The sequence below is a fragment of the Scophthalmus maximus genome, chromosome 19 (assembly GCF_022379125.1).
Source record: "Scophthalmus maximus strain ysfricsl-2021 chromosome 19, ASM2237912v1, whole genome shotgun sequence".
Classification (NCBI taxonomy): Eukaryota; Metazoa; Chordata; class Actinopteri; order Pleuronectiformes; family Scophthalmidae; genus Scophthalmus; species Scophthalmus maximus.
In genome coordinates, this window is record NC_061533.1 from 14,149,641 (window position 1) to 14,173,349 (window position 23,709).

The window sequence follows — 23,709 nt, forward strand, 5'->3', positions numbered from 1 at the left end:
GTTGCCTATTTTCTGTCATTCACTGAAGACAATGTTTTTATTTGAATGTATGCTAAATGGAACATTTGAATATTTATTCAATTCTAGCTTCCAGTGTTTAATAATTTATCTTCACGTTACTTTATTCAGATATTTATTCCATCTTTAAATGATGATATTGTTTGTTTAATAATGAAGATAAGAGAACCCTTCTATCATGTAATTCGATATTGCAATAAATTACTATTTTCTACAAATTGCCGTCCATTCTCTGCCGATTTGACTTTTAAACAAAAAGGTTTGGCTCGTTGAAGAAATAATGCTGAATAAGTGTGTTTGCAGGACATTTCTGACTGGAGGGCTGCTGGTTTGAGAAAAACATATTGCCCCAGGTTTAGCTGCACAGTTTCCAGCAGCAGATCACTGTGCAGCCACAGGTTGTGTGAATGTGAGAAACTGCTGAAAGAAAGAGTGTGTAACTTGGCAAACACCATTGGACGAACAAGTTAAACTTCTATTGGAGCCTTACGTTAATCTTTGGTAAATATTGTACTGTGTTCATAGACATTAAATTAAAAAACAAAACAGGAATGATTGTGCCACCTACTAGTCATGGAACACAGGAGGAAGTGAGTCTTGTTAAATATGCTCGTTCACTATGAGCAGCCGGCCTCTAAAGGGCGGGAGCTCGCAAAGCAAACATGGATCAGCCCTCTAGCGTGAAGAAAATAGTTGGTTCACTCGCATTTCAAGGTTTGCTTGCTGTTGACTATTTCAGGACGGGAACGGCTTCTCGTCTCTCTTTCGTGTGATCTGTCTCCTTTGGTGTTTGGTTTGCCTTGGGTGCATACGTTAAGTGTGTTTGTTGCATTAGACTAAGCCCACCTTGTTCACACAGAGAGGTAATTTAAAACAGCGTCCAAATGGAGAGAAAATCTTTGGCTTTGAGGGCGCTGATCAAAAACCACAGCCCTAACAAGGAGGAACTGGACCCTAGGAAGTGGATGAGAGGGGAGACTGTGCAGGGCTTTGCCGACTTTGTACTGAATAAGGACTCGGACAAAGAGACAGACAACAGCTTTGACAATAAAGAGATGCGTGAGTACACAAGGAAGAGAAAAAGCAGAAATATTTTCTCAGAGTGACACTCATTTCATTCCTCTTGCAGTATGCTCCTGTCGAGCTCTTGACTCAAATGCCATTGTAAAAGCTGAGTTAACGGTTTGTCAAATAATATGGAACATACAAGTAAATGCCTGTCTGCTGTGTTCTTCAGTGCTTGATGTAGAGAAGCAGTTCATGGAGGCAGCCAAGAGAAACGACGTGGAGACCATGAAGACTATTGGAAAAGGGTTGAATGCCAATGCAAAGAATGTGGTGGGTCTAATAAAAACAAACCCCGCCCTCTGCATCATAAAATATCACTCATCATTTCAGGGGTTGCGGGGAAACCTTTGCCAAATTGATAATATACTGATTGGAGTCGTTTGCCTCAGCACAACAGGACTGCCCTCCACTACGCAGTAGCTGGCAAAAACAAGGAAGCTGTTCAGCTTCTTCTTCAGCGCAGGGCCAAGGTGGATCAAAAGGACACGGTGAGAGGACCTGACACTCCTGCACCTGAGCCACAGACAATGGCGTTATGCAATATTTTCCAGTAGTCGCAACATTTCATTTTGTGCCCGCGTCTGACAGTACGGCGTGGCACCCATTCATCTAGCGGCCTGGTTTGGCAGTTTGGAGATCTTGAAATTATTGGTGCAGGCCGGGGCCGAACAGAAGGTCGAGAATGAGGTAAAGGCGCACAAAGTGTTGAATCTTCAATCTCGTTGTTTCAAAACTCAGGGCAGACACACACTTGTACTGCTTGTTAAATATCCCTTTGTTTACTGGGTCAAATTCAGTCCGTTGATAGTAGTGGATACTTACACCGCTTGGTTGAAATGAAAGTTAAATAATATCTTGCTTCTTCTGCCCCAGGAAGGATTGAACATTATGCACTGTGCTGCTATCAACAATCACACGGAAATTATCGAGTATATTGTTAGTGACCTACAGATGAAAGAACTAGACAAAGAAGACAAGGTATCGTCATGAGACTTATAATTCAACTATATAATTCCCTTTTTCCCCGGACCACATGCAGAGTGCACGTGGCTGCCTCAATTGTAACTCAATTCTTATACTTCAGTCAGGGCGCCGGGCCTTCGCGTTGGCGGCAGAGCATGGGTGCGTTGACATGTTGGAGATGCTGACGGAGCCGTACGAAATGGCCACCATGAAGCCCAACAAGGTGTGTGCCCTGGCCTTCTCTGTGCGTCTCTTGTGCATCCTTTTACAGCATGTGACTGTCTGCACATTGCTATGACACGCCTGCTGCAAAGCTCTTTGATGCAAGTCGTTTCCCTCCCTGCCTCCTGTCAGAGAGGCGACACGCCCCTGCACCTAGCGGCCAGGAACGGCCACATGGATGCCGTGCAGCTGCTGCTGCTGAGCTTTGATACACGGGATGAAGTCAATGCGGTAGATAATCAGCGTTAACACCCTTCTCTGTCACACAGTTTGGTTCGGGACAGTGTTTGCTCAGTGGCTGATCCGGCGCCGCATGGTGGCTCCACTTTTGGGATTAATTAAGATGTATCAAACATGTGCTGGCTACTGTTATATAACAAGGTAAACAGTGTTGTGGCTTGTTCTCCAGCTCTGGTGCCAGCAGTGCTGCTGACTAGGTACTCAGTGATGGATATAATGTACACAACAATGACAGCCATTTCCTATTATTAATTCATGTTTAATACTAAAAAAAAAGACTAATTTGATAACTCAGCATATAAGGTAATTTGTTGATTTACTGATACCCAGCCCCTTCAGTGTAAAAAAAAAAAAAAGTAGCCTGGTTTCTTAATTTAGTTGGGCATAGATCTGGAAATATGATTACATTTTTGAGTCATTTTAAAAAACACATGCTACCTGAGAATCATTTTCTCCTTCTGTTTCTGGCCATCCAGAATCACCACTGCATTTTATTGATGGACCTTCTACGTTACAGGATGGCGAGACGGCTCTGTACCAAGCTGCAGACAACGGTCACGAAGAATGTGTTCTGACCCTGCTGGAGTCCGGCTGTGACCCCGACATCCTCACAACGGTACAATGAGGGGCTACACCGATGATTCAGTTCCTTGCCCTGGTCTCTGCTGCCGCGGCAGCATCAAAAAAGGTGGTCAATAAAATGTTTTTTCAAAACACGGGCTTATACAGCTAAATCCCCTCTCTTGTAGGCCAAATGCAGCGCTCTCCACCCAGTTTCAGAGAGAGGAGACAGTTCTCTTGTCCAAGTCTTCTTAGACTACAAAGCCAACACTGACTTTCAGAATCAAGTAAGTAAACACAAGCAAGGTGGCAGTAGCACACTCTGAGAGCACACATAAAACACACACACACACACACACACACATAATGTCTGGAAGCACTTCGCTGTAATTTAACATAATTTCTCCTAAACTAAACAGTGCACCTTCTGGGCTCATGTTGTGTAAAAGGATCTTTTTTTTTTGTTGTTGCTCCCAGCACCTCGAGGCCCCTCTCCACCTGGCAGTGAACAACAGTCACATCCCCGTCATCCATTCTCTACTGCGCGCTGGCTGCAACATCAACGCCACCAATAAAGTACGACCACTCTGCCAACACGGTAAAAGAAGATGTCAGCCAAAGTATATCCACATTAAAGTAGGATAATAATTTGTGCCGTCCTGTGCTATGAACTGTTAGAGGTCCCAGACTGTTATGCATCTCGCTGCAGAACTGGCCAGAATAGAAGTTGTGGAAATGCTTCTTAAAGCTGGGCTGGATGTGACAATCCAGGATACGGTAAGACTTATAACATTCTTTTAAAAGATAATAGAGTGTATTTCATGTAAGTTAGGACCTTATTTGTGTGCACGTACTGTCATTGTCTGACCACATAAGGGCGAAAACACTACATAACAAATTTAAGGCATCATTTAAACTATAGATTAAAAAAAAAAATCTAAATCTGATACATTATTGTTCTATTCAAATTCTGTGTATTCTGTTGTATATGTTGGATTTGGAGCAGCAGGGTAAAACAGCTCTGGGTGTGGCAGCCAGAGCAGACGAGGTGATTATTGTGGACATGATCATCAAAGCAGAGAGATACGACACCTGGAGGAAGGTGAGCGACGGTGAAATTATACTTGTAACTTCTGCGCCGTAATCCATTCTTGAAGCCATGAAATCAATCATTTCATTCATCACAAATGATTAATTTCGTAACATTACATTTTAAATTAGCTTTAATTCTATGAAAGCATCCATGGTAAAAAAGAAAGAAAAAGGTTCACTAACAATGTCAGCCAATTTACCATCAATTGAATCAAGGCTATGCCCGATTCCCCTTCCCTTCTTAATTTTCAAAATGTTGAAATGTGGCATTCATAACCCTAATCATGTGTGATTGTCTTTCCAATAATCTATTTCCTATGCTCTTGTGCCAGTGGCTTTTATCAATCTGCTGACATGATTTAATTGCCCTTTCAGGCCAACCCTGAGCTTAATGAGAGTGTTCACAGCGAGTATCCGCTAACGTTCAAACTCGACCACCGCCAAGAGACCCGCCAGCTCCGCTCGATGGCCTGGCGCCTGGCGTACGAGCTCCTGAAACCAGGGGACTGGAAAAAACTGGCGGAGCACTGGAACTTCACCAAGGAGCAAGTTTCAGCCATCGAGGAGCAGTGGACAGGTGTCACGACTCGGACCACCCATGATTTTTAACTCACTGAGATAGTTTAGTAAAGATTCACTGGCTAGCACTGTTGTTTTTCAAACAGACTGGCTATATCTATATCTTTCAATGCAATGAGGCAGTCTTTGGGTTAGTTTTACGAAGTGAATTGTTTTGACTGTACGGTGCTGTGCGTTTGTCCACAGGTCCACACAGCTACCGAGAGCATGGGAACAGGATGCTGCTGATCTGGCTCCATGGGGAGGATCTGGCTCAGAGGAGCCCTGCGAAAGAACTTTACCAGGGCCTCATCTTCACAGGGAACAGGAAAGCTGCAGGTGCATTCATTTAACTTTTCTTTACTAATAACTAAAGAATATATGGACATCTAGGTGGGCTACCTAGGGTGTTTTATTTCACGAATGTCAATTTGTCTTACAGATAAGATTCGGATGGAGGCAGAGAGCGTCAGCCACAGGAGCTGCAGCATTTCATGAGGATAATCACTGGAACATCTGGATTGACAAGATTAACTGATATTAACATTTTTTCCAACTACTACTAAAATAATTTATTTTCAAAAATAACATTGTACATCATCAAATATTGCTTTAGTTAGGTAAAATAAATCTGTGGTGTTGGATGGTCAATCCCAGTGGAAATCATCTTTATCAACAGCACAAATATTTAAAATATGTGGTTTTACACATGACAGCCATCACCTGTGCATAATTCAAAGTGAAACTTTTTCATAAAATAAATGTCCTTTTTGCAATTCTTAACTGTCCATGTGGTAATTATTATTCACTAAAACATTGACACGTAAAGTTCTAAACACGTGTCTACTTTTCGGAGAAGAACATTAATTCCAAGACATCGATATAAACCTGAAACCAATGCCAGGGTAACTATTTCTGGCATTGTTGCATATGATGTGTTAAAATCTTGAATCTAGACCATATGAGAGCTGTGTGTGTTGTCAGTCAACTACTTTGATGGAGTGTACATGGCACGTGCTGGTGTGTGTTCGGGAGGAGCCTTTGCCTCCGCCGGAGCTGTGGCCCTGTTGGGAGGAACGAGGAAACATAGCAGCTGTGGCCTGACCGATGGTGAGCTGAGAAAATGAAAATCACGTTATTTTCCATCTTCGTGTGACTAAAAGGTATACACATTGAAAAGCAACTTAGACAGTCATTCTTAGTAGTGTTGCACAATGTATCATACCTGTGTCACGGGATGGTGACGTTCAACTACCACAGAGCTCATGGGCGGAGCCACGCTCGACACCTGGAGGGTGCTGCGTGCAGCCGTACCCATGTCAGGTCGAGCAGTGACACGAGCAGTGATCGACTTTGAGGGTTTTTGTTGACCGGCTGTGACGACACGACCACTGACCTGAAACAATTAAGAATGATGTCAAAATGTCCTCTTTTTTTTTTCTTGGGTTGACTTTGTGTGTTTGGTCACCATGCTGACAACCGTTTACTTGATGATATAATAACAGTAGTAGTTAGACATAACTGTTGTGGAGGGTGGAGGGGGGCGAAGGGCAGTGCCAGAAACTGCATGTCTAATGTCTAACCTGTTTGTGGGAACTTGCTGTGCCGCCAAGTGGGAGCGAGCTGTGCACCACTGTAGTCGGAGGGAGAACTTCGGCTCTGGACACAGGGACACCAGAGCCCACCTGAAGAAAGATTTAGAGGAGGTGAGTACAAAAGATCTTTACAGAAAAAAAATTTAAAAACTGATTTTCAAAAAACAAACGGACAAAATAATACAAATACTTCCGAATCGGGTGTCAAGCCAAAATTGATGGTGATTTACTGTAAGGTAGCATCATTAAAATGCTACAAAAAGGAACAACAAAACATATGCAAATACAACAGCATAATAAATGCAGCAATCTGTCCGTCTATCATTAAGTTTTCTCATCAGCCGCTCAGCTGATCTATTTCATACTTCACGTGTCTATTGCAGAAGCAATCAGATGAGCGATAGTAGAGACAGATTAAAATTAAATGACAGCCTGTGATTATGTTAGGACTGAAGCAACATATCCGTGTAACCAACCTCATTGATAATGAAAATGCTTTGATGCAAAGATTGCTGCGCCTGGTCAGGAACACATGCATAGGATCATTATGAACTAACCTTACTTGCCGATGCAAAAATATATATTGCCAGGATTTTTTCCGGCCTGTAATATTACACTGCATTTGTTTAATCTAGGTGCACCTGATAAATTGGCAAGTGGAAGAAGTGGCAAGAAACGGACAATGTCTCACCATATCTTCTGCTTCACTTTGGAAGGGAGGGTCCGGACGGTCAAAGTGTACTGGGCTGAAGCGTGCGGAAGAGATGGGATATTGTTGAAGTTGAGCCAGTGTAGAAGAGCCAGGCTCATCCTGGGGAAGCAGAGGATCTATAGAAAGACAAAAAATATACAACCAATATATAAACTGTGTCACACTCTGGCACAATAAATTGTTAATTCAGGTTTTTTTTTTGTGGTTATAGAAAACCACTAATAATGGAGCTGAATGTTGTGAATCTTTCCTACTCAACTTAGTAGGAAATCTTGATGACTGGCATCGTGTGGATGCAAAAAGTATGGAGTTGGAATGTAATCTTTAGTGTCTCTTGCTTATCTGAAGATATATGAATAGTACAAATTGTTAACTGAATATATAACAGAGAAGCAGGTGACAACTACACACCCCTGAATAAAAGGTGTCTGAACATTAATAATCCTCAATTCCAATCAAGTATGTGTACTTAAAAATAGACTGAATATCACTTCATGCAAAAAAAAAAAAAACTTGTGTTAGTCATATTGGCAAAGATGACTTTAGATGACTACTTATTAGATATCAATGCACAGCCCTACATTTTTCTGTTTGAACGCCAGAGTGGAACTTTTGCCTGATCTGAGAAAACCTGACTTTTTGGTCATGGGAAATTTTTTTAGCATTAAAATGCATATGGGCAAAAGTGAGGAAAAAGTGAAACTATAGATCTATCCTGGCTGGTCATTGAGACATAGTGGTGATAATGGTGCAGTGTGTGTCTTTAGATCAAGTACAAGGCTGATTAACACGAATGTACTGCTGCTTAAATGCTGTGTGAGCCTATACAGTGCTGCACCTCTATTGTGTACAGATACTCAAAAACAAAAGTATTTTTGTCTTTTCAAATATCCTGTATTGTTCCAAGGCATTGACATTCTACAGATACTACATGATTTAATAGATGTCACATAGAGCTTTAAAACATTTTCCAGCAAATCTTTCAGTGCCACATCAAGTTTACGACCTGTGAAACGTACGCCTCGGCCAGCACATCCACTGACTCATCACTCCATTAGATGAGTCAGTGGACGACTTCCAGAAAAGGACAAAGATCCCCGTCCACACCTCTCATTCATAAATCTACACAACTGTCAATAGCACAAGGCTGCGGTCTATTGGAGAAATGGTGTTTCTGTCTTGTTTCTTGCGTGTTAGTTTCTGGCTCGATAGCTGTGTTAAATCAATACAAGTCTTTTTGTGTAGTTACTGGGGCTTGTGACGGGGAGCATTTATTGTACTAGCTGTCTGTAAAGATGGATTTTCACTAAAAATAGGTTTTAGTGGTCATTCTGCTACAGACCATGCTGATCATGAATTGGGGGTTGCTCTGGCCGTCCCTCCGTAGTGTGGAACATGCTCAGAGCCTCCATGTTGAGAGCACAGACGCCCCTCATGAAGGCTTTCTTCATAGACTCCTCATAACGCTCTCGCTCCAGTCGTAGTCTCTGAATCTCTGCCTGAGCCTTCTCTATCGCCTCACAGTGCTGCGGAGACAAGTAGCAGAGGACAGAAACAATAGAGTTATTTATCAGTTTATATAATACCAACAACTACAACAGCTGTTTATCATTTTTCCTGCTTTCAATCTTTGGCTTTTGTATAGCACCCTTGATAACACTGTTATCCTCAAATGACCGTTATGTCTTTGTTTCCATTTGCTTTATGGTGATTTCATTGTAATAATTGAATCAACTTTAGTGTGGTTATTTGAAATGTACAAATTGTATGTGTCTATAACATTTTACTAAATAAGTGAAACAGATCTGTAGTTCCTGCAGTACAACACATCCATGAGGTAGAGTCAAGTATGAATTCAGCCACACAGCATCACCATGCACACGTTGTTTCATATGCAGGTCCTCAACCACTCATTTACCTGTGCTAGCTTGGCCTCGTACTCTGTGGACAGGCGAGCGCAGACCTCTTCAGCCCTCGCGCGACAAGCCTGTTCCACCTTGACCTTCCAGTGTTTCTGGATCAGAGAGTGCCAGCCCAACCACACCTTCCTCTTCAGCTGCAGAGTGTAGTGCTGCTGCGCCACCTGAGCAGCATGAGCCTGGCGGGGAACCACAAGACCATGAAAAATATTCACAAGGAGATAATTACACCCGTAATTCATTCTTGTGTAGGTGCAGTACCGTTTCTTGTAGTGGTGGCATTATCATGGTTTAGACAAAAATATGAGCCATCCACTTAAATGTTTTTAAAAAAAGAAAAGGCCTTCAATGGAATTTTATGCACGTCTTAGTTTGATATACAGTATGGTATGAAAATCATCACAATCAGTGCACTGACAAAACTTCCATAAATTTGGAGGAAATAAAAGATATGTGTAAACATTGGCATCATTTGCATAAAGAATTACCCTGTAATCTGAAGATGTGAACGTTGTAAACTTCACACTGAAGAAAAAATAAGGAAACATGGATGCTCTGCAAATGATTGTGTTAATATGCTCTTTGCAATTAAAAAGGCCATAGAATCTACACAAAAGCCGATGGCGACACCCATCCGCACCGTAAATTCAAAACCTGTGGAAAACACCACAGTGCCATCTGTATACCTCTTCTTTGGCCTCAGTGTGCCGAAGTCTCCAGTGGGTGAAGGTTCTCATCTTTTCAATCTTTTCTTTTTGTCTGTCCAACACCTGGCTCAGGTTCACAATCACCTGAGCAGAGGACATAGGGCAACCTTGTTGGACATGTGCTCCTTATCTGTTTTTCTTTTAAGTAAGCAAAAGATAAAAGGTATGGGGCTATGACACGTATTAGGGCCACTTCACACAAATGGAAATCACTGGATATTAATGCTCAGTTTGGTAATTCATCCAACCAACCACATTTTGAAGGTGCTGAAGCGAATAAATACACATGTAGTCACCTCATCTTTTCTCCGGTTCGACATCTCATAGGTGTGTAGCAGCCCCTTGAGGCCATCTAGCTCTGCATTCAGTCCAGCTGTGCGGGCTGCAAACCTCTCCTTCTCTTTCTTCATCTCCAGATTGTGTTGCTCCATGAAGGCCAGCTTCCACTTCCGGAGCTCGCTCAGCACATTTGACTAATTAGGAAATGGAGGGAGGGAACGTCACGGTGTGTTCATTACACTGCCTTAGTAAACACGGACAAACATACACATATGTTCAGTTGCTTTTAAATTAGATGAACAGATGTCCAGGAGGTTTGTCCCTGACAGCAATCAGAATCTATGTGAATCTGGGTCGATTTAATCTTTTGTCTAGTTTCATTGGATTTATTTCTGTGGAGGTATATTGTAAATTTGGCTTTAGGGGTTAATAGTTAAATTGTGACCTCAGCCAACTGCCACAAACGTAAACAGGTTTGCCTTAATATTTTGAAGGTTCAAAAACTCTCGACATCTTCTGCTACAGTCCACTGTTCTCTAGTGGCTTTCCCCAGGTCAGACTCTACTCTTTTATCAGCACTGCTTAGCAGGTCATTGGTAGTCGTCACCCCTTCATGAATGAGCAGTACGACATCAAAAGAAAAGGGCAGGGAAGACACACACATCCTCCAAAATGTTGGAAACACAATTAAAATGGGGCCCCTGGTTCCACGAAGAGTAGAGCTGTCATTCACTTCAAAGACACTCAAACACATATATCTTCCCTTAATAATATCTGACCTTTCCCTCCCTACTGCCCATATACATGATCCACACTACATTTAATCCATCTCATTCTATGGTTGGGAACTAATTATAATTGCTGATTTATAATCTTAAACTTGAGTGTGTCAGTGAGATAAACTAAGAGTAATTTTTTTTATAACAACTAACAATTTCGACTGAGCACTATTTAAGGTGTTAAGTCAGAAAAACTAAAATGTATATCCCAGATACTGCAGAAATTGCTCTTCAGAGGCTCAGTTAATGTCTGTTGACATTGTACCATATATTGTCCACTTTTGCAAAACTCTTAATTATGATTAAAATACACATTATCAAGAATAAACTTGTGAGCTCAACCTTCTTTTGCTGTTAACTGCTAAAGGTGATCACTTCTATTAAATGCACACTATCAAAATAGTTATTATTCAGCTACGTCAGAGCCTCATATATAGAGCAACATGACATTTTTGATGGTCAGCTCCGAAGCAGACGGCAAGTAAGAGCCAGGAAACTGATGAGGGAGCAGACCAACCTTTAGATTGTTGCTCCACGTGTCCAGAATGTTCTCCATCTTGCCTATGTTCGCCTCCGAGATGAACATCTCTGTCGCAGCCGATGCTAGCGAATCTGGGCTGTACGGCCGAGACCTCTCTGTCGCCTGCGACACCCTGCTGGATGAGCGACCTGCCAGCTCTTCAGCTGGAAGACAAAACAGAACAACAGGCAAGGTATCACTAGAAATGGAGCAACACTGCAACTGCATGGTTTTGGTATTTCTAAGATTATTTGACATTGAGAGAGTTATTATGAAATTGGATATCACACATAACCATTCTGTTTCTTTGTCATTTGAACTAAATTTACCATGAGATGCTCTTGAATGTGCGGCAGGCTCAACAATCGAAGGGGAGGCCTGTGATGATCTCACACTCTTGCTAGGATGCCTCCCATCTTTAGCCTCTGTGGTAGCACCTAACAGAAGACAAGAGAGATGAGGGGCGAGTCTGTGAGAGGGTCACAATGGGTAAAAAGGACATGTTGCAAAATTTGACATGGAATAAGGCAGTAAAACTGAAGGTAAAAGTGAAAAAGGTGGAAAACAAAAGACAGTTTAGTTACACAAAAGGGAATGGAAAGATTGCTGAATAAGATGAGCATGGTCCTCATCCAGGAATGCATCTATGTCAATATCTTAATTAAATACTGCAGGGGGAAGAGAAGGAGCCGGCACTAAAGAGCAGTACAGGCAGTGTGCCAGGAGATCATTACCAATCACCCCGTCTGCTTTCTACATCCCGGTGCACTACTCCATGACAGTTAAAGCACTAAACCTCCAGTGAGAGCTGCAGCTGGAGCCGGGGGGTGGGGGGGGCTGATGGGATGTTAAGATGTGGGTATCGTAGGGGAAAGAGTGGGACAGGTACAATCTGACAGACTGATATCATATGCATCTCGACTAGGCTGGTTCACAAGCTGACATTTTTTTTTTTCCAGGTTGTGATGCCAAATCCTTTTTGACAGTTGATCATTTTATCGGGGGTTAATGTCTAGAAGGGCTAAAGTTGTGTTTCTGTCAGGAGAAAGGCTTAGTGCAATACGTGTGTGTGTGTGCCTGCACTCAAGAGAAACCTATGATACCTGTAGGGCGCCGTGACTTTGTGTCATCTTTTCTCTGGGAACTCTCTGCAGAGAGATGCGAGGTGCCCAGCCGCTGCAAGTGGGCAGTGGTGAGTGTCTCAAACTTAGGTGTGACCACAGCATAGCGGAGGAGCTCCTCATACTCATCCTGTCAATACAAAAACACAAAATAACACAAATATGAGCTCAAGTGTCTATTGATCTACTACAGATAATGTAAGCTTTTTTCTGTTTCTTTTTGAGCATTATTTTATTCTCAAAGTCAATCAAGGACCATTTAATACACACCTCTGCATAGGAGTCTATTAGATTGTGCAACAGAAGCAATGAAACTGATATACTTACAAGTTCCCAGATTGTCATATGATCTAAATCAGTTACTGGCAAGTGAAAACTATAATGAATATATTTTACTTTGATCACTTTGTCAGAACAACTTCTGACTTCAACTTAAATTCACAAACCACACATTACTTTGACTATGCAATGGGCTGTTGTAATAGACCGTTCAGGCGTGTTTAGCTTTGTCTTCAGTGCCAAATAAGCAATACACTCAGTTTGACCTACCCTAGTTGATTTCACTGTAAAGATACACCACACAATGCGGCTTTATTCCCCAAATCTGAGTGATGTGACTGCAGCATTAACATACATTTTGTCAAGTGTGTGGTTCATGTATTTAATCACCTGAAGCTCAGAGGACACGGAGCTGCCCCGATCTGAGTCCTTGGGCAGAACAGGACAGGTTGGCTCCTCTTCGTCTGAGGACATCTAGAACAAAACATGCAAAGTCTGAAAAGGTCAGTGACACACACACCTAGATTCATCTTTGTGAATGATTTAGTAAAACATCATAATTTTCATCAAGATTATTAAAACAGCTAGTTTCTTCATGACGATGAAAACGATCATAATCATGTACAGCAAAACATGTGTGTTCATATAACGTTAATAACAAAATATACAAACTGTACATTTGCCACAACATATTCACTTCAGACCTGGAAGAAACTCAGCTTCGGCTACCGAGCGACCAAACGTCAGTCTTTACTGTTGAGAACGTTTGTTTGAGAGTGAAGCTAAAGCCTCGAACAACCTATTTTATTCATCAGAATGTATATTCACCTTTACACCGCATCAGAGCAGCCGGTGTTCGATCTGGCCCTGGTCTAGGTGTGAGGGGAAGCAGAACCCCCTCGACATGTGTCAAAAAAATAAAGTAACGCTTTCGCGAATGTCGGGACCTCGGGGCTTCCGTAGATTTCAAAACAACGTGGAGGCTTTAACCACTAACGTATTCACAACTGTACGAGGTGCGGAACACAACCGGCGGCTCCGCTTCCCTTAAACCCAACCGCGTCGTACATCTAACAACATATCTGACTAGCTGGCTCTTCTACCAGCGAAATGTAAATGATTCTGCACAACAAACTACCGACGGAACACAACGCGACTGAATGCGACTGTTGCAGGTGTCTGGTAGCGTTAAGCCTTAAATCTGTAGAAACCACAACTCACGTTTCCTTATTGGCTACAAGTCGTTAGTCTTCTCGACTAACTTTTGCCCGAACTGCTTTCGGGAATGTTACCTGCGGAGTGTGAATGTTTCTGTCTGTCCGTGCAGGCTGCCTTGTTTTCTCCGTTTTCTCCGTTTTCGGTAGGCAGTTGGAAAACGCTTGCTTGGCCGTTTCAAATTGATCGAGGGCGCAACAACAGACTCTCTGATTGGCTGCCGTTTCTGACGGCTCCAGTCAAGTCGGCTGTGATTGGATGACGTGTTTTCATAGCAACCGTAAGCGGAACAACGCCATGCACACAAGCTGCTCCCACTCATATGTTCAGAGATCTATGCTCCCACTACAGTTCAAGAAGAAAACACCCAGCACAAGTATTTTTATTTCCTATCATATAATTATTTTCTGTGATCTTGGCAAATCGGTTTGTTTACTTTGCATTTGGCTCCGAGAAGCAACTCATTGTATTATTATTTTATTGTTTATTGTTATTTTTGGTAGAGAGGCATGACCACCTGACCTTTGACAAATATAACCTCAACTTCTCTACATTACTCAGCATGCTATTATTTATTACATAAAAGAAACCAGGTTTACACATTGGTTTATAAAATTGTTCAATGTTGGTTTCACGGTTTGTTAATCTCATTGAAATCACAAGAAGGAGTTGCCAGTGTGCTTTTGCGATTTACAAATCATAGCTGTGCGCTCATGGAGAGAGCACTATGGTGTTTCTTCAGCAGTCTGGCTGCATAGAGATGAAGTTGTTGGTAACAAGGAAGCAAACTTACCTGTGTAAAGAAGTTGTAAGTCCTTGGGGAAGACCACCACCCTGTGGACCTCCCTGTAGCCGTTCCTGTGTGGTTCACTTTAGGCAAATAAAGACAGGACAACGGTTCAGAATCTGAATTACAGCAATGTCCTCACCCCCTGAAGAGCTGCTACTTAGCATTATTAAGACACATATGTGGGATAGGCCTATCGGCTTGGCAGTCCCCAGACATGGACAGACCTCTGAGGGAGGAGACATATGTTTTCTCTCAGCCATGGCAGAGCTGCAAGCAGTACTGTTGGACTACTGGCCTCCTCACCACCTGGCCGAGTGCTGTGAGGATATTTCTGTGTCCTGTCAGCATTGTCATGGAAGAGTCCTGCATGCTTACTTTGAAAAATAATAATAATTATTTTTTTTAAAAATGGATGTGTCATTGGTGACAGTGCAGTTATCTCCCCCAAAACATCTAATCACACTGTTGAGTTCTGCTCATGGAATCAAAGTTTCAGTCAGATACATTTTGCATCAAGTATATATATCATAAATTAACAGGATGAAAAATTTGTGCCAGCAAGACACACACACTCACACACACACACACACACACACACACACACACACACACTCACACACACACACACACGCACACACACACACACATTACATGTCTTGACAGCTGAAGCAGGCTGTGAATTTGAACCAGAATCTTGAGGCACAGAGGATAATCCCTGCAGCTCTTGGGAGAGGAGGTTTCCCGTTAAATGACAGGGAGCTGTAGCGGCCACAGATTATTTATTTCCATTTCAGAGCAGATGATTCACATGTTTTAAAAGGTTTTGGTGATGTGTTCATCACAGTTTCTTTTTTTCGAGTGATTTTTGTCATCCCAACCTTGTTAGGTATGCTGCATTTTTATTATGCAGTTGATGTTGAATTGCAAATTTTTCATGCTTGTCTGCTTTTGTGTAAGTTATAATAACAAGGACCAACTGGAAATAAATAACTGCAGGGTTTATGTATGCATCGTGGCAGGCCAAGCATATGTACTGTATATTATGTAACTGTTAATCTACTATAATATTCTAAAAGGGACAATGCATTTTAATTAACACAAGCACTTATGTCCATTATGTAAATCTGCCAGATTTAGTGGCACAGGCAAATTTCCATTAGCTGTCCCTGGTAGGTCGAAAGTATAAAAAATAAATAAATACTAAAACTAAACAATGACATAACCGTATAACATATTAAAACAGAAAAAAACACACAACACATATGCATGTGAGCATATATGCACAGGCAAAAGTACATAAACACAAACAGAAAAAAAGCGCATAAGGACAGACAAATAGTAAACAATGACACAGCGTTACTCAAAATTATGTCAGCATGTTTGATGAACTGTTTTATAGATTTGTAGAAAGAGCCTTCTTGTGAGGTATGATGTCTTATGTGTATTCTGTTTGTCTTTAATGACTGTAATATTAATGCATCATTTTAATTGCCCTATGTGGGATTACATATAGTTTAGTTTACATCAGTCACCTTAAGTAACATCAAATCTTGACGATATATATGTAGTATACATATAGAATAATCTTTATGATCTTGCTTAACATGAAGAAGTTGAGATCAAATGAATGCATTGGTCATTACGCCAGTCATTTAATCCACTTGAGCATCACCATGAATGAATTAATACAAATATCTGTGATCTGCTTTTAAGAGACATGGCAGAGACAAATCTCCATTCTGTACCTTTCTGTATGTTTTCCCTCTGCTGTCGACAAAGGTAACTGGTCAATGTCGTTAGTGGTTAGATTAAAGCCGGTGTTACTGTTTTAAACTTGTCTTTCCATCCCCTCTGTAAATTCACCTTCCTTTCAGCAGAAGAAACGCACCTGGGCTTGTGGGTTGAAATGGGATTCGGCTCACATTCTTCTCTCGTAGCCGGTTCAATCTGTTCCAGGACAATAATCACAATCCATTTGACGTTCTCCCCCCCTGGTATTTTAGCTCAGGAATGTTAAACTATTAAAAACCTTGCAATGGTAGACAGGACAGAAATTATAGGACATAATGTTCTGTGCTTATACAAGTTTGACATTGTTGAGGAAATTTTTCTGACTGTACTTTGAAGTTTTCACACTGGATTTCTAATGTGACAGATTGCCCTAAAATGGTATTAAGTCCCATTTTGGTTGTTTTGTATATGTATCTTATAATCTTTTGCATTCCTTCTGTAAAACTGCAGATCGCAAACTTGGTGTGAAATTGTTTCTTGCCTTTGATCGATTTACAGTCAGATATATTCACAAACAGCCATATCTCCCAAAGACAGCAACTGATGTGCTATCATCAATTGTCATGTTAGGAACCCATTTTTCTTTCATGCGGGACAATGATGACCTCTCACTGAACACAATGTTGCCAGAACTCATCTTAAAGTTATTCTAAGCTGCATGCTGTTTTCAAATTAGTTTTCATTACATTTTGATGGAGCAGGACTTCCCCCTTGGGCCTCTCTAATCCATCACATCTCTCCATCAGCGACACCAGTGTCCTTTGGTTTGGCTTTCAGAGTGCTTGAGTACTGAATTCACCAGCAAACATGGAATCAACAACCTGGCGAGAGACAACGTGGCAGCATAATTCCTGTCGTTATTATATGACATAGCCATGTAGTATGAATGGAGGCTGAGAGGAAAGATCGATACCAAATCAGTGAGCCTGAGCTTCTATCTCCAAAAGCCGCAAACAATTACCATCAGTGTCCACATTTGTTGGTTATAATCTGGATGAAGATAAGCAGCAGACTGTTGTCCAGTCTAACCTCCACCTCTCTATTCATTTAGTAAGGAAAGCTGCCGCTGCAGCCACATCATCCATGTTAAATCAGAGGGAAGTAGGGGTGCATATGAAAAACAGGGTATAAAACTGTTGTAATGTGTTGGGAACATGAGTATTTACATAATGTCAATGCAACACAATTACAACTGTTTTGTATTTGGTGGATCAGAACCACAAACCAAACATATACAGCACATAATGTTTTGTATATCATAATTACGTATGCCTTCTGTTTTTTTTTTAATAAATGGCATATATACTGTATGCAGAGTATAAGTGCATGTATACAGCATATGTGTTAAATGTAAGTGTAAGGTTGTATATTTTTTTATATAGCATAAAATGTTAACATATCACAACATGTACAATTCATATGGAGAAAATGAGACGGATGCTTGTGATTTGTCGAGTTTGAATTGCACAGCCAATAGGAGTATATAACTCTGTCACTTCCTTATTACAGGAACTGCGACCAATATGAGGCTACGCTTACTACGCGTGGCATAGGAATTCATCAACTTGACAGCTGTTTTCCACACATGTCAGTATCCAATCTTCAAGGTCCGGAAGATATGGACATTGTTGCATTTTCACTGTAATAAAAAAAAAACCCCATATATCTTTGTTTGCATGTTGATGTGACAAAGAGTGGAGGAAATCTTACAAGAGAAGAGGGATAGAATGCGCAAGCATGCACAGTGGATGTGTGTATGTACGTGTGTGTGTGAGAGCGAGAGAGAGAGAGAGAGAGCGAGAGAGAGAGGGGGGGGGGGTCATTCTACTGTCCCGTGCATTAAGCTAAGTGCTCCTCAGCTTTCAAGTAGTAGTAAATGGAGTCTTGTGGCTTGAGGGGGGGTTTGTGTCCCAACTCTGTATCAAAGGCAAAGAGTGTCCCAAGCCTCAGGTCACTGCTTCTGTGAATCATCAAATTCAGAGGAACAAGATAGATGCTTTTTTCCCTTCTTTTTTTGTGGGGGGTAGATTCTGTCAGTGTGTGTGTGTGCGTGTGTGTGTGTGTGTATGTGTGTGTGTCCTTGCATGTTTTTGTATTGTGTGTGTCTTTGTGCACACTGTATGCATCATTTACAATCCTATTCAGCGTATGCATGCAGGTGCTGGTGTTTAAACTCTGTAGGCAAATGCACAACGTGGCTGCACTGTTAACTTAATTTCCGTCACGTAATCCATTTTAACATGGAGCAATTGAGGTTAGTTCTCCTAAAAGTGAGTGTCAGGAATCAGACGGACAGTGTGTGTGCGTTACTTCAAAGAGCTTGCACATAGGCCCTTCTGCCGTGGAGTCTCACTGGTAACGCTGGTATGGTTGGCAGGCTTTAACGACGTGAATACTGAAAAGGCTGAATGTCCCTGTGCTTGCATCAGTCCGTCATCTCCTTTTCCCCCTCCTCCACTCCTTTTCTACGGGAACCACTCGTGAGTTACAGAGGCGTTAGGATCTGACATAGCAGGCACACAGGCAGCCAATGTCTCACACTTTATCTAAAGAGCCTACTTATCTCAAAGAGCCTGCGTTAGGTTACGCAATTATTGTAACGGGATTGTATAACCTTTTTTGTGGTTTTCATCAATAGTGTGACTCCCTGCGCGGTCATCATTTGCAGGCACGATAGGATTATTGAGCTTAAATTGCACCCAAGAATCAAGGGATTTACTCACTGCACAGGCTACTTTGTGTCGTCAAATTAAGCTCAGTGAAGTGTAAATAAAAAGAAAACATGCTGTGGATGAGGGGGGAAAAAATTATTTATTAATTATTATTAATATCTGAACCACATACATAAACCACATGCTGAAAGCGGAAAAATAATACTGTAAATAAAAGTAGACTCTGTAACCGCATGTGTGCAGCCATGCGTGCACTTTTATAGGGTTTATCGTGTAAAATAGGAATAATCGATGTAATTGTGATTTTATGAATGCTAAATGATTGCCAGAGGTGGTGATTATCGCACATATCAGTATCATTCACCTGTGATCCGGGACCATGCAGGGGTGTTCTGTGTGTCAAATTATAAAATCCCCTCTTCCATCGTATTGCCTTTTCATCATTTTGTATTTTCATCAAGTGTCACAGGGACAAAGGAAGAACTGTCATTCAGATAATTCAAACAAAGTCACGTTTATAACTTTTCAACTCTGGCACGTCTCTTAGACTCGTCGTGATCAGGACAACCAAGCAGCCGGGGCCCCGGCCCTTCATGAAAAGCTGCGGGTGACCAGGTTTTGGTTTCCTATGTGGTCGTTCGGCTGTGAAGAAAAGTTTTGATCCAGCTCGGCAGGGCGCACCCCGAAGAGCGTCTGTTTCAAAGGAAAATTCTTCTTTAAGCAACTGGGCTTTACTAGAAATGATGTAACTTCCCTGCCGGAGCCTTTGTGGAGAGCAATCACGAATGTATTAATTAACTGTGGTCACATCATACCCTGGCAGTCTGTGGACAACAGCTTATTAAACAAGTGTGGCACACTAGGGCCCCAAGCAGCTACTGTATCTATCTGGAAAGACGTGCATGCAGTGTCTATATATATGAGCAGCTTAGTGAATCATTTTCACACCATGATGTTAACTTTTGTGAACATACCTTTGGTTACAACACTGTCTCGTGTTTATATTTTATGGTTGTTGTTTTATTTTTAACTCATGGTATCGTTGGCTATGTCCATGTGTTGGCATTCAAGTCAATATCTTTTGGCTTTCATCAATAGTCCATTATCTCAATCCGACGCCTTAATTAGCTCTTTCTAACTGATGCAGGATCCAACATGACGTCAGATGGAGGCAGTGAAGTGGTGGAGGGATGCTTGAAGTCAGCAAGAGAACAGTGGAAACCCTTTTGTTCTAGTGCCAACCGTCAAACTCTGGATTATCAATGTTGCCTGTGTATTTGTGCCTATATATATATATATATATATATATATATATATATATATATATATATATATATATATATATTGCTTTTGGCAGTGTGTTGAGTTTAAAGTCCTTGGAAAAACCCGCTTCTTGTAACATTTTTTAAATTATTTTTTAATTTTGTCCTTATTTGTTTTGCATGATTGTGGTGGCAATTTGTTGAATAAAAGAGTGAAGCCAACTCCAGCAGGTTTAAATTCACATCTGCAGATGGACTCGCAACACTTTCCAATACATGAGATGCTGGAGAATGGGCACATCAGTGTTTCATACTGGTCCGGTCCAAACAAAAAAAAGGAAAAGCTGAGTTATGGCTGGGAAATGTCTGCATTCTTTCACACTAAGATACAGTAGGTTCGTTCACACACTCGGTAATTTAACAGAATATTAGGAATCTAGAAAGTTGTATCGCATGGCCGATCCATTTCTCTGAACAAAGTTACCAAGGGAGGCTTCAGACCTGGCTATTAAAACAGGTGAAACTTGGGGTGACTGTGCACAACCGGTGTGATCATGTCCATGGGACACCTGGCGGCACGCCGGGGTGTCGCTCAGCACCACGGACAGAGGCAGTTGGGCTGCACAGCGAGGTGAGAGCTCCCTGGCAGCTCCTGAACACGGACAACTGACAAATGGAAAGACGGAATCAGTGCGTCCGCAGGATTAAGATTCCAGACCGACGTTGCAACTCAAGTGCGCAAAACCAGTCAACAACTTTTCAAAGACGCAGCTGGGTTTTTTTTTGTTTGTTGCCAGAGTGGATGGGCTTTGTCTAACATCCTCCAACAAATGGTCATTGTTCACATCCATATGAAACGGTGGGCTGCACTGTACTTGAATGAACGAAAGCAACTGCAGGTCCACGTCACACGCAGTTCCACGTCACACAGCCACCTAACGAGATTGCTCGGACGGAATTACCCGCATCACTCAATGAAATACAATTATTGATTGCACTGCCCCCCCCCCCTCTCCCCCCGCTCCCCCCGCCTCCCTCCCCCCCCCTCCCTCCCTCCCTCCTTCCTACAACCATCACTCTCTTTCCTTCTCTCCCTTTTTTCCTGAAGTGCTGCAGCGAGAGACTGCATCGAAACAAAGCAGTGTCGTGCGCTGGCATTTGGGCTTCCTCTCATCCTATTGCATAGAAAAAAAATACAGTTAAAAAAAAAAGAAAGCTGGCAAGATTTGTTTTCCCCTCTGATGCAATGGGTTTGTATCAGCTCAGTCCTTTCTTCTTGCCACAAACCACGGTAAGTGCACACTTTTGCCACAGAAAAACCTGCTGACTGTTGAACACAGTGTTTGCTGTTTCGGTCTGCAGCAACCAGCCATGTTAGGGCTCGCATGTGATGTTGTGAAGTTACTTGCATCCTTTTCAGTGGTTTCTCCGACTAACATCGAGGCTACGCCTCGTGACCTATTCATGAGTTTGTGTGTCATTTGTTAAAAGTTGGGATTGCTACTGGGCATGTGTCCACATGCCTCCAGGAAAAGTAGAGAGAAACCGGCACAATTAGATGAAAACAGGCTACCCAGGGTTGGACGCAGTGAGTTTCACTTGAATACATTTTTATTTTTGGAATCCATTTATCATCTTCAGGGTGACGTGAAATGTTTAAGTTCTTTATGTGTGGTAAATTTGAATATATGATATTTGTTTTAATCTGCATAAATAAGGTCTGCCAGGGAACTTCTCTAGTTGAACTGTGGTTTGTGAGCTTTCAATGGTTCTTTGGTTTATGTTAGCTGACCGGAGTTTCATAGTTTGCCCGTCTTTTACCCATGTCCTTGGCATGAGAGGAGTTTTGGTTCGCTGGCTGCGGACTGTGCATGTTGCAGTGCAGTCCACGCAGCCATCTGCCCCGGGGCAGTTAAAGCACTCTGCACTGCCGCCAAAAAGAGGAGAGGATGCGGGAACAGGCAACTGACTCATCCGTGAACTGCACCTCCAGAGACAGTGAGCGATTGACAGGCACACAGCCGGTGAACTGGAAATCTGTGGCAAGGGGCTTTGTCTGCAACGCAGGGGCTGCCGTAGTAGTCCTGCTGGGATGACACTAGAGGCACCCATCAATTGAAAAGCGTCGGATGACGTAAAGTGATTGCAGTTTGCAGGATTCATTCAAGTGGGCCGATTTTCAGCCTGATGGTCAACAAAATTCTCATTGTGATCCTTTGCATCCAATACCACCTCCTTCTCAAGCCGCCACTGACATGTGAATTTGTTAGTTTCCTAAAGTTATGCAGCATCAAACAAGCTATTTTTCAGGGAAAATATTTTTTTATGTTTCAGTGTCTCACAGTTGAAAGGGAGAAAGGTATATGCAAAGTATATGCACCTGTGACGATGTGAACAGCGAGGTAGAAAAAATTAATTAATCAGTCATTATTTTAAGGGAAATTCAACACAACAGTCACAATCCTCTTGTCATCCCCCTGCAAGAATGACAAAGAAGGATTTCCTTTCTGAAATGAACCGAAGATGTGGGGGTGGCAGCATGTAATGCTTTATATCTCCTATGGAAGCAATGTATTGCGTCAGCGGAGAGGTTAACAAAGCAGGAAGACCATATGTTTACCAAGAAGATCAAAAAGACATCAGACTGATGCAAAAAAAGAAAAACCGACAACACACTTTAAAAAAAAATCAAACACTCTTCCCCCCTTATTGTCTGTATACATGCAACAATTTATGAAACATTCACAGTTGTGAACACATGCACTCTGCATCCTTTATTATTTTCATCCAAGTGAGGAGATTCCCAATATCAACACAAAGTGAGGGGATAACCTTTTTCCTCCACTAACCTAAGTGTTTGGAATGAATGCTGTCATTAGCAATAATTCATTATGTACAGATGTTTTATTTATGTATCTAGAACATGTAACAGCATGGCTTGCAGATCAGCTGTGCTTTTGAAGTTTATCACCTGTGGTGGCGGGTTTTTTTTCCTGTCGAGGAGAGACACGACCCATACGTCCATTGTTAAACTATTGTTTAATTCTACACCCTGACCATTGGGGAACCATTTCATTTTCCCCCTTTTCCTTTCTTATTCCACCTACACTTCCAACCCCCTCCAGTCAGCAATGGCACCGGTGTCTGATGAAATCTCTTAACGGAGGACGTCCCAGGCTGGCTGGGCTGCTGCCTTCCAGATGAGGTCATGGGCTCTCCGTTTTGATGGGATTACATGCGGCTCTGCCCACTTAGAGATTGGACCTGCTCTTATGACGCTAATAGAACAAACCAGCCGTCAAGCCGCTGTGCTTGTCTTTGAAAGGCCAGGACAGTGACAAGTCAA

At 42.0% G+C, this 23,709-nt stretch overlaps 3 protein-coding genes across 6 annotated transcripts in view; 2 read left to right on the top strand and 1 right to left on the bottom strand.

Annotated features, from left to right (window-relative positions):
* Positions 1 to 696: 696 nt before the first annotated feature.
* ankdd1b (ankyrin repeat and death domain containing 1B) lies at positions 697 to 5,517 on the top strand. Of its 2 annotated transcripts, XM_035640799.2 has the most exons (15): positions 697 to 1,077; positions 1,256 to 1,356; positions 1,476 to 1,574; positions 1,675 to 1,773; positions 1,960 to 2,064; positions 2,171 to 2,272; positions 2,404 to 2,502; positions 3,029 to 3,127; positions 3,261 to 3,359; positions 3,550 to 3,648; positions 3,751 to 3,849; positions 4,079 to 4,174; positions 4,540 to 4,741; positions 4,930 to 5,061; positions 5,165 to 5,517. In XM_035640799.2, the coding sequence occupies exons 1-15, from the start codon at positions 903 to 905 to the stop codon at positions 5,218 to 5,220; spliced, it is 1,662 nt and encodes a 553-aa protein (XP_035496692.2). In that variant the 5' UTR covers positions 697 to 902; the 3' UTR covers positions 5,221 to 5,517. The 2 variants fall into 2 exon arrangements, with proteins under 2 accessions (XP_035496692.2, XP_035496694.2); XM_035640801.2 differs by lacking the exon at positions 2,404 to 2,502.
* Positions 5,263 to 14,072, bottom strand: poc5 (POC5 centriolar protein homolog (Chlamydomonas)). Of its 3 annotated transcripts, none has more exons than XM_035640796.2 (13): positions 13,926 to 14,072; positions 13,024 to 13,107; positions 12,337 to 12,484; positions 11,563 to 11,670; positions 11,231 to 11,397; positions 9,952 to 10,128; positions 9,635 to 9,739; positions 8,948 to 9,127; positions 8,372 to 8,555; positions 7,009 to 7,145; positions 6,306 to 6,407; positions 5,948 to 6,118; positions 5,263 to 5,837 (listed from the first exon to the last, which is right to left on the bottom strand). In XM_035640796.2, the coding sequence occupies exons 2-13, from the start codon at positions 13,105 to 13,107 to the stop codon at positions 5,703 to 5,705; spliced, it is 1,698 nt and encodes a 565-aa protein (XP_035496689.1). In that variant the 5' UTR covers positions 13,926 to 14,072; the 3' UTR covers positions 5,263 to 5,702. The 3 variants fall into 3 exon arrangements, with proteins under 3 accessions (XP_035496689.1, XP_035496691.1, XP_035496690.1); XM_035640798.2 differs by having other exon boundaries at positions 13,855 to 14,039; XM_035640797.2 differs by lacking the exon at positions 13,926 to 14,072 and adding an exon at positions 13,462 to 13,590.
* Positions 14,073 to 21,478: 7,406 nt separating this feature from the next.
* The window catches only part of sv2ca (synaptic vesicle glycoprotein 2Ca), a 28,138-nt gene continuing 25,907 nt past the window's right edge, over positions 21,479 to 23,709 (top strand). The window contains exon 1 of the mRNA XM_035639241.2: positions 21,479 to 21,654. The gene's annotated coding sequence lies outside the window, so the exon portion shown is untranslated. The remainder of the gene's footprint in view (positions 21,655 to 23,709) is intronic.